The 10,774-nt window shown below is 40.9% G+C and overlaps 2 protein-coding genes across 3 annotated transcripts; one reads left to right on the forward strand and one right to left on the reverse strand.

The window, feature by feature from the left end:
• Window positions 1–2,039: 2,039 nt before the first annotated feature.
• tada3l (transcriptional adaptor 3-like) lies at window positions 2,040–5,850 on the reverse strand. Of its 2 annotated transcripts, none has more exons than XM_080025557.1 (9): window positions 5,829–5,850; window positions 5,209–5,459; window positions 4,855–5,102; window positions 4,547–4,652; window positions 4,284–4,419; window positions 3,730–3,833; window positions 3,502–3,608; window positions 2,682–2,873; window positions 2,040–2,565 (listed from the first exon to the last, which is right to left on the reverse strand). In XM_080025557.1, exons 2-9 carry the CDS (start codon window positions 5,416–5,418, stop codon window positions 2,373–2,375), a joined length of 1,296 nt encoding a protein of 431 aa, XP_079881683.1. In that variant the 5' UTR covers window positions 5,419–5,459; window positions 5,829–5,850; the 3' UTR covers window positions 2,040–2,372. The 2 variants fall into 2 exon arrangements, with proteins under 2 accessions (XP_079881683.1, XP_079881682.1); XM_080025556.1 differs by lacking the exon at window positions 5,829–5,850 and adding an exon at window positions 5,621–5,681.
• Window positions 5,851–6,353: 503 nt separating this feature from the next.
• On the forward strand, window positions 6,354–9,164 carry arpc4l (actin related protein 2/3 complex, subunit 4, like). The gene is made up of 6 exons (XM_080025558.1): window positions 6,354–6,470; window positions 7,189–7,307; window positions 7,714–7,825; window positions 7,933–8,028; window positions 8,355–8,525; window positions 8,633–9,164. Exons 1-6 carry the CDS (start codon window positions 6,468–6,470, stop codon window positions 8,636–8,638), a joined length of 507 nt encoding a protein of 168 aa, XP_079881684.1. The 5' UTR covers window positions 6,354–6,467; the 3' UTR covers window positions 8,639–9,164.
• Window positions 9,165–10,774: the final 1,610 nt, after the last annotated feature.

The following is a 10,774-nucleotide window of genomic DNA, read 5'->3' on the forward strand; positions in this document are numbered from 1 at the left end:
TTGACATTGGTGAGCATAATGATTTGAATTTATGTTCTGATCCCAGAGGGGGTAAGGTCGGTGCTGTGATGTGATAGATTGGGAAAGAGAAGTGTGTCAGAGTGTTGTGTTGTGTTGTGAACCGGGTGACCCTGACACACAGCTGCACACTGAGAGACACACAGACTCCAGCTTTATCCCGGGATCAAGATCAGAGAAGACTGGACACATGGTACACTCACACACACTGTGAGAACGTTGCTATGGAAATTCAGGGAGCGTAGTCAGTGAGTCAGGGGACAATGACTGCCATCTAGTGGTGGCTCCTTAAAACAGGAGCACTTTCAGGATTTTTTCTCAGAAAGGCTAAATGAACCAGAACTACAGTACTACTTCAATACTTTCATCAAAATATTAGAATAAGGACTTAAAAAAAATTAAACCATAAAAAAAAAATTTACCTACAGCTTCCATAAAACACTTTTAGAATATAAAACAATTACCACAGATGAATGCTCCCTCCTATTATTGAGATTATATCACTGAAATATTATTAATTAATTATTATACACATTATTATATGCTAATAAGTTAACAGTAGGGTGAGATGAACCTCTGGCTCAGTTAAATTCACAGAAAAAAATTTTTTTTCTCCAGGCTTGCTCGCATCCTCAGCTAAATACTTGTTTAAGTCCTTGGTTACAGACCAACATTTACTTCACATGGCTGTAAATGTTGACAAATATGCCCAGAGATAAGAATATCTATACAACTTTCATGAACAATACATTTGAGCATAATGGGGAACACTTTTTCACACATGGCTGTTCCATTAGGTTATTATTATTATTATTTTTTATTCTTTGATTTTTTATTTAACAAAAAAGCATTACATTTTATTGTTTGGTTTATGTATGTCCTGTGAAGAAGAAATTGACACTTTTTAGTTTTTGCAACAAACTCAGTTGCTAGCATGTGACTTGTTTGTGTTACATTTTGTTATGCGAGGGATCTAATATCTATCTCTCCCGAGGGTAGCTTTGCTGTAGTTCAACGTCTTCCAGTGTGAAGTAATTGGTACTTTGAGAACACTGCACATGTGTGTTTAATATCATGTGTATATCATCATCATTCATTACATAGTATAATGGTATCCTATGCAATGCTTATATTCTTAATTATGCATTTTATCCTGGAATATATTTAATCTCATACTGTATCAAAGATATCACCTCATTTTAGACTGTATATCCCCAACTATATACTGTGCACTATATGATATACTACAGTATATCCTGAATAACTTAGATTTTATTCTATTCTTATAATATTCTCTATCATTTCTCTTTTTGCCTGAACTGATTTTTGTGCTTGTGCTGCCGTAACATCCAAATTTCCACCGAGAATCAAGAAAGGATAATCTCTTTTTATAATAATTGCAAAATAATAAATATTACTAGATTCAATGGTGTTTCATGATGATAAGAATTATGTATTTTGCATTGTTTGAATCAGGGTCAGCAGTGTGTACTCAGATGTTTCTGACGCTGGTAACCCAATGTAATCCAGGAGGACCATCGGAGGAAAAGATTACAGTACACTTTAATGGTGTATTGCCATTGAATAGTAGCCTGGAAATCCAGACCTGCCGCTAGGCGCTGGCAAATTAAATGTATGCGCCTGTTGGTCTGGACACTCTCCATTGAAGCTCATTTAATATGTCAAGAAATCCTGAGCTACCAATCAAATCGTTCTTTCTGATATGGGCGGGCCAGAGGCAGAGCCCTATGTATGGTGCTTTGGGGTGGACGTAACCGGATGACAACAGTGCGCCACCGAAGCCGTGATAGTAAACAGAGATGGCTGTGGGTATGTTGTTCGAGTTTGAGACGGCTTGCTTTTGCCTCGACACTTAGCGATTTGGAAGACTGCACTCAAATCTTTAATTAGCACGTAAGAGGAATGTTCTGTCTCTATCGTTCTAGATATGGGTCTGGATTTCCAGGCTAATTTAATAGTGCTTTTCATACAAAAACGTACAAGAACTTCAAGTCTATCAGCGGTACTGATTTATTCATTCACGTGCATTGTTTTACAACATTACAATGGTAAACAAAACAAAAAAACTAAATTAAGATGCACTCAACAAAGAACAAAATCAATAAAAAGGGAAAAGGTCTCTGATGAAAACTAAATATTACAGATCAATTGAGCTTCGTGCTGTACATGAAATAAAACTACAACATAAATGTCACTATTTAAATCATACAGACCTACAGGTAACCATATCATACACACTCATAGAAACAGCTACTCACAGCTGTCCTGTCTGTGTCAATCTTCATTCTTCCAATCCTTTCTGGATAAAAACCAGACACAACAGTTCCTCCCCTCTATCCATCCAGTAACTTGAGGATACTTTCCCTCTCCTTCAGTGCTTTCCAGGCCTGGTCCTTCTCCTTCTTGGTTGGGGTGCGTTTCTTCTGCCTGGCTGCCATGATCCGTCGAAATCCCTCCATTACCTCGTTGTCAGACACCCTGACCCTCTGCCTGAGCTCCTGCTTGCGCATTTCCTCTTTCGCCAACCTGCGAGGCAACAGCAGATAAAAAGGTTCATGTCAGAAGCCGAAGGTGGATCACACGTGATTTAATATACAGTTTATATCATGGAACACATGTGTTTTGTTGGGTTGTGTTCTCACCGGAGCAGCTCCTGCTTACGGGCTCTGTTGTGAGCACTCAGGGCTTTGAGCTCTGCCTGTCTCTTCTGCAGCTCTGCCAGGACCTCGTCCTCAGAGTCTCCTCCGGGTCCAGGTCTCTCCTCAGAGTCCAGCAGGCCCTGGGCCACTAGCTCCTCTTTGATACGAGCCTCCAGGGAACGTGTGTGGGGAACACTGCAAAGGCACAAGGTATGAGGATTGGCATAGCAAGTCAAAAAGTTCAGGATGGCAACTTGATATCTACAATCAAATGTACAAAGTGGATAGAAGACACACAAGACATGAATATGACATGACACTTTTATCTGCACTGTGAACTTGCACTACTGTTGTGTTTTTTTTGTGTCTCAGTAGTTGCGCTCTTCACTTGTGTTTTTTCCTTTTGCATTGTTGAGAGGAGCCTGAGGCCTAAGAATTTAATTCCCAATGACTGCTGCTGTAATTGTTGTGCAAATGACAAATTAGCGTTTGAATCTCTTGAACCAAACACTCAAAGCATGTATCGCACCGTGGCCCAGGCCGACTCACAAAGTGTCATCATCTTTGAGGAAAAACTATTTTATAGATATGTTAGCATCAGAACCAACCAATCAAATCTATTCAAGAAAAGTGATTCAAATAATCTTCATTTTATTACTCCAAAACCCATGACACAGTCTGGTATAAACGCAGGTTGAACATATCCTGCTATTTAATATCCCAGATAACATATTTGGGGTCAGTGTGCCAATGTATCTAGCATTGAGGACTCATCTTAGAGCCAAGGAATGTCTCGTACATTCAGTAGATGTTGCACAAATACCTGAAAGCTTTTCCTTGGCTCCGTGGAGAAGTCCCGGCACCATCGTTAGCATCCTTCCCTGATATGTCTGGTATAGGAGAATCCTCCATGGGGGATATAATGTTCTCCTGGGAAAAAAAACGATAAAAAAAAAAATCACAGATTATGGTCAAGTTTGATTACAATATCTAAACTTGAGTGCTTTTTACCACTGAAACTGCAAGATCACAACATATTTTTTTTTTTTACCTCTACAAGGGCCTGGAGCAGACGCTGTGTGAGCGGACCAAAGGGACATCCGTCTTCTGGAGACTCATGTTGGGACTCTGACTTTTTCAGCAGGGAGTCCACGTCTACAGCATGAAGAGGAGTATGAATACAGTACTTACATCTACAGTCTGGCACTCTTATATCAAAAGGCACACTATTGCCTCATTTCCACGGGTAGGTGCGGTTTGGTTTGTTAGGGTAGTTTACGCATACTTTTTCATTTCCACTGTCAAAAGAGTAAAATGTTGGCGCACTGCTATTGTTTATTGTGTGGCGTTTTTACTCTTCATTGAATTCATTAGCGGGCTACACTGTGTCCCGCTGCTACGACTTCATGATAGTTATGTCGTAGCTGCCACGGCCAGTGTCGCTGAACGGCTTCCGCAATCTGGCATATACTCTGCCCACAAAGTAAGTGTACTGTTGGCAGTTGAAACGCAAACCAGATCTAGCGTTTCCGATGCGTTCTGTACCATACCGTACCAAAATGAACTGTACTGCTCAGTGGAAACGAGGCAAAGGCCATGCCTCACCTTTTGCATCCAGCTCAGACAGTGGACCCCCCATGAGGCTCTTTTTTTTGTCGTTGGCTCGTGCTCCTTCCCTCTGCTCCTCCAGCAGATCTTCCTGGGCCCACCGCTGAGAGTAGTGTTTCCCCAGCACCGGAATCTACAGTTGAGACAGACAGTACAAGGGCGCATCACAATTTTAAGATCAATACAATAAACAAAGCCACAACATTGGTAAATTTTTGAGTCAATAAGGTACAACAAATAACATTATGAACTTTTCATACTTTAAAATACTCTGCTTCGTCCTCCGGTGGTTTCAGAAGCTCCTCTAGCAACCGCGTCTCTTCATTTGTGATATCAGCACAATATGGCTCGACTGATGCCCAAAATCTGAAATAAAAATAAAATTAAAATATGAAGTACAAAAAATGTAGTAACACAGAACAAATTTATATTACCTTCACTCTTACAACAGCACACTTGTGTGAGCCTCACTAATTATATTGAATAAAGTGATTTAAAAGGAAAGCAAAGAAGAGAAACACTGAAGAAAAGCATATGCAGTATAGCAGAAGGAGCTGCTGTTGCTGACCTGTTAGGTGCGTCATTCTTTGGAGTGCGGGGAATGTCTTGTGGGTCGTCTGTGAACTCATACTCTTGGGCTTTGGGCTGCAGGTTTTTGGATTTGGGTCTGCCTGGACCGGGGCCCGGCCCGTGACCGCCTTTGCCGTCCAACTTCTGCTTCTTTGGCTTGTGGCGAGAAGAGGCTGCGGGGTCTGGGTCTTTCCCCATCTTCAGGAAGCGCTTATCTCCCTTCTTGTCCTGCCAGTCTGTGAGGATCTGAGACACAGCACAGGAGAAGAGTTACAAAAAGCAACTAACAAGGGAGGCTTTGTAAACAGTGGTATTATGTGTTGTTGTTTTTTCATCCTTGGTGGTGTCCCACCTGTCTCTGCTCCTCCAGGGCCCGGAGACGGCGGCTGGCTGAGGACAGCAGCGTCTCCAGCTCCAGCTGCAGGGTGTCCAGCTCCTCAATGCCGATGCCATCGTCCTCTGAGCGCCCGAGCACAGCGGTGTAGCGGGGACACACCTTCACATGCTCCACGGGCTTGAAGTCGTAGTATTTGAGTGGGGGGCAGTCCTTTAACTCACTCATGATGCAGTGTGGCAAATTACATCTGACAGTGTCTGTGTAAACTGATGCAGAAAAATGGATAGTGAAAAAGAAAAAAAATAGGATGAGACGTGGTAGCCTATTGGTGTCAAGCTGTGATTGTAACTATCTCTGTTATTCAATTTGTCTGACTCTCTATCACATGCACGTATTAAACACAACACACACTCAAGCACGCACGCACCCAAATGCACGTACACGCAGGTCTGCTTCATAGAGCGCGAGCTCGCTGGGCCCAATCTGCGTAAATTAATTTTACATTCTAATTACGGTAACCATGATTTTTTTACACAAGCGTTTCAAACGAATGAGTTTTAACATTTCATGACATTAAAAGCACTATACCTAGACTGACATATTTATCATTTACGTTTCAGAACAGGGATATTTACCGTCAGTGAATGGCGTCCATGATGGAAAATACCATTATGATTACAGGGGGGAATATATTTACATTAAATGATTGCCTATTTTCGAAAATATAACCAATTGAAGAATACAATTGGAGTTTTTAAAAAACACTACAAAAACAAAGAGCTTTTTAAACACTTACTTTGTGTCACTGTCAGAACAGACAGACCAGAAAGAAATGTTATGAATATGTTACCCTAATGCTAGAGTGGTATCACCGGAACAAACCATTGTGCGTCAAGGTGCATTAAAAAAAAGTGTTTGCCGCTTAACCCGTAAATTCAGTCAAATGTGGGTTGTAAATAAACACATTTTATTGAAAAGCATGTAACAATAATTCAAAACATCTCCTGAACGAACGGTCACTGAGCGACATGTCTCCTGTTTACAGAGCGGAATGGACACATCTTAGGGTTTGCTCGTTTTCTACACACTGTGCCCCGCCTGGGCGGAGTAATACGCGCACAATTAATTATTTCTGTTGTGTGGAGCCAAACCGCTTCCTCAAACGAAGAGCGAGTAGTCAAACCAGCGCACCCTGTCAGTGCTCGACGATGTAGGATTTACGGAAGAAGAGTCCCAGGCGTGGCTGAGGAACTTCCGTCTTTTACGGCACTAAAATGGTAAGTGTCTTGCTCTAAATGTGTCTTTATATTGTATTATTTAGCTATTTACCGCCGCTAACCGGGGCTACATTCGAGATGGGTTATGTTAGCTAGCTCCGTGCTTCTTTTCATATACTGGGTTTTTGGTTGTCTCCAATGAAAATGAGAGGACGGTCGGGCATCCTTACAAGGTTTTGCAGAAACTGAAGTGATCGAGCTGAGCTGTCTTTTCCTCTAGGCATCTTTTTTCTCTTCGTTACTGGGATAGGTAGCGTCACCAAAGCGCTATCATTAAACGGTGTAGATAAGATGTGTTTACTGTTTACCTTTGGCAGAGGTTCAGTGAAGATTAAGATGGGCGTTAATAATTTGGATGAACTTCAATCTATCACCCTCTATCAAATACAAGCAAAATCATTCATGTTTTTTGAAGGTACACAAGGCTTACTTGCATAGGTTACACACTGACTATAAGTGTGTGTTTCTTCATTAGATGAGCGGTAAAGGTGCTATCTTCACAATTTAAAGATGTCAAATTGAATTGGTTAGTAATCACTGAGTAGAAGACACTGTCTCCTTGCATATCATTTTACTTGCTGGTCAAACCTGTCCTCAGGAGGTGACCCTACATGTTGAGTCACACTGGGAGGTTCAGCTGGCCTGATCTAAATAACAAATGCATCGTCCAATAAATACCGATGCATCCGTTCACTAGTCTTATTGGTTTCCTCCTCAGACAGCGACTCTGCGCCCCTACCTAAACGCTGTGAGGGCCACCCTGCAGGCCGCCCTCTGTCTGGAGAACTTCTCCTCGCAGGTGGTGGAGCGTCACAACAAGCCCGAGGTGGAGGTCAGGTATGTTTAATGGCGTGTGTTTGGAATAAGCAGCCTCACTAGTTGCTCCCCAGCTTTTGCTTCTTTCCCTCTTGTTTCTCCAGCCCTTAAGCTGTTTGCAGACCTTCCACAGCTGTCACACAGGTGCAGACTTGTTCAAACTTGCTTAAGAAAATGTAGGAAGGGAAAAATGACACAAGCATGGGCGGGCAAGGCTTTGAGATTGGCTCGTAAGGGACTTGCCGCAGCCTGTTTGCAAGCATGTTCCCATATCAGTGTGAAGCTTCAGAGGTCTTCAACTAATCAATATAACTTCTGAGGTTCTGTGTACAAGCTTACTTATGAATTTCAGTATCTATTGAAAACAGTAGTTTAAAAGTGAGCAGGCCGTTTTTATTTTATTGGATGCATTGCGCTGTGGTTACAGGAGCAGCAAGGAGCTGCTACTTCAGCCCGTGGTGATCAGCCGCAATGACAAGGAGAAGGTCCTCATTGAGGGATCCATCAACTCTGTCAGAGTCAGCATTGCTGTCAAACAGGTGATTTAAAACAACAGAACTGTACTTAATTTTTGACTTTTTGGCATTTTCTAAATTTCTACTAAAGTCTAATATGAATTGAAAACAACCAAAATGATTCTCTGCAGGCCGATGAGATTGAGAAGATCCTTTGCCACAAGTTCATGCGCTTCATGATGATGAGAGCAGAGAACTTCTTCATTCTGAGGAGGAAACCAGTGGAGGTGAGAGACAGAGAGGGGGACGGGTTGTATTCGAATAGAATACACAAGTGACAAAAGAGGAATCAATTCATAATATACAGTGTGAGTCGCACAAGAACAGTAAAAGTAAAAAGATGAAGAACAGGGGAGAACCTGTTAAATGGAAAATATCGTCCGACTCGTCATGCACAGATGCTTTAGGAACTGTACTCAAAAGTAGAAAAAAAATTCAATATTTATTTCCATGATTAAAGGGACAGTAAGTGATATTTTTGTGGTATGTGATTTTTGGTATAGTTCCCTTCATAACAACTCGTCCATTCTTCTCTCCTGTGCTGTGACTACAGGGATACGACATTAGCTTCTTGATCACTAACTTCCACACGGAGCAGATGTACAAGCACAAGCTGGTGGACTATGTCATCCATTTCATGGAGGAGATCGACAAGGAGATCAGCGAGATGAAGCTGTCTGTTAATGCCAGGGCCCGTATTGTTGCAGAGGAATTCCTCAAGAACGTAAGCTAATTTTACTCTGGTTTAATGTATTGGATATGTATGTGTTTGACAGTTGGAATTGTGCCAAATTCTTGAATGGAAAGTAATTTGACTTCTTCCCTCCACAGTTCTGATGACGGTGTTGTCCACTATCAGGCACTATCCGGGAACACGCTCCGAGGGCCAATCAGCACAAGAGAAACTAAAGGAGTGAACAGCCAATCAGTGAGGAGATGAGAGGAACGACCAATCGGCAACGACTCCCTTTGCACCCGCCTCAAGCACTTCCCTGTACTCATGAATATCAATGACTGTATATAATGAAATATTTACCAGTTTCATTTTCAGCCACTGAGAACAAATCCCCAAACAGAGGCGGGTCCTTAAAAGTATTAATCGAGTTGATATCCATGGATACTGGGGAAGTGTGAACGCGTTGTTGCAAATAAAAAAATGACCAGCTTTTTGTATTTTGTGTATGAGAGTCTGTATGTTCTGTCTATGTTGTCTCCAAAATCTCTCTGTTAATGAAAACCCATGAAAGTTTGAGGAAGATAGTATGTGTGGTGTTTAACACAGATATGGAGGAAGAGCTGTCTGTAAAGAATCCATCAAACCCCATGTAGAAAATATCGAAAGATAATAAAACAGTTGTTTATACCTTTTGGCATTGCCTTTTTAAATATTTTCAATCATTGGGTGTCTTTCACAGTGCTACTGCCTTGCCTTTCAGGAAGTTGTGTTTAGCCATCAGTTTAGCCACATTATGCTGAGCTCATTTTGTTATTTCAGCTGTGAGGAAGGGGAAGTTATACCTTCATGCTACAGACAGTGTGTGAACCGTTTTTTGTTGCACAATATTTTTTGTAGTCCACAGAAAAGAAAGAGTCACTTTCCAAAGTTTAATTCACTTTTATTTCCTCAGGACAGGAGCATTTGATTGATAGTAACTAGCTGCTGCGCAAGGCATGTACTGAGGTAACTTGCTTTGCAACGACAGTGAAGTGTTAATGGTTGAAGTATTTTAATCAACTCAAACACTGCAATCATTTAGCAACTTTGGGGACTTTATGGCCTTTTGAATAATGAAAATGGCAAGATAATAGATTTTGGTCAGCTAATAGGCATTCTTTGCTTTTGACAATATATCTTCACTGTGCGGTCCCAGCTCACCCATTTCTATTCTTGTTAGTTGAAGTTTTTTATGTGGAAAAAATCCCCTGTTCACCCAAATGTGACTATATGCTGGTTTGTTGAATCACCAGTGAAAAAAACCCTACATACTTTGAGGTTTTAGACAGTTGACAGTTCGACATTTTTTTAGATTACAAAATTAGTTTAAAAAGCACTGGCAGATAATTTGAAACATTTAAATAATCAGGGCAACCCTAACAAATTATTAAACCCACGACGAGAGAGAACATGACAAGCTGGTTTAAATAAAAAAAATAACATCTTTATTAAGATGGAGGCAGGACGTACATTCTGGAGTCATTTCCCAAATAAACCTCTACAGCTTTGAGCTAATATTAAATTGCTCTCATTTTAAATAACTTTGGCACAAAAGAGCATGTTTTCATTTGCTGAAGAACTTTTCCATTTCCCGTCAGTATAAAATGTAAGGCACAGTTCTTACAATAGACATCTTATAAATAATGATTCAGTCCGATAATTAATTCACTGAATAAGCACTTCTAGTCAAAAATAGTGAGCATTTTAGTATAGTTTTCCACTTAGGTTTGTAACCCTTTTATATACTATCTATGTTTGTAACCTATATACTTCACAAAATCACTGAGGACACCTTCACATAAAACAATGATTGATTGCACAATATGGTAACATGTCAGAGATTAACCACATGGTTTATACTTTTAAAAAACATTACGGTAATCTTCAGTGTTCGTCTGCTGCTGCACAAATACACACACTGTAACCATAGTGAATAATATAGTGGCAAACTAGACAGGAGATGTTTAATTGATTAATAAATATTCACGACCAGCCTTTTTTAAATATGAACACTGAGGCCTAAACACGTCATGGTTTCAAATCCTTGAAAAAGAGATGGACATTGGGTTCACAGAGGTAGGTGTGTGTGTGTGTGTGTGTGTGTGTGTGTGTGTGTGTGTGTGTGTGTGTGTGTGTGTGTGTGTGTGTGTGTGTGTGTGTGTGTGTGTGTGTGTGTGTGTGTGTGTGTGTGTGTGTGACAGAGATGCTGAAAGGAGGCACATCACTTGACAGTCACCACTATAAGAAGATTACACAGA

The sequence above is a fragment of the Ammodytes marinus genome (genome assembly GCF_949987685.1).
Source record: "Ammodytes marinus genome assembly, chromosome: 4".
NCBI lineage: Eukaryota > Metazoa > Chordata > Actinopteri > Uranoscopiformes > Ammodytidae > Ammodytes > Ammodytes marinus.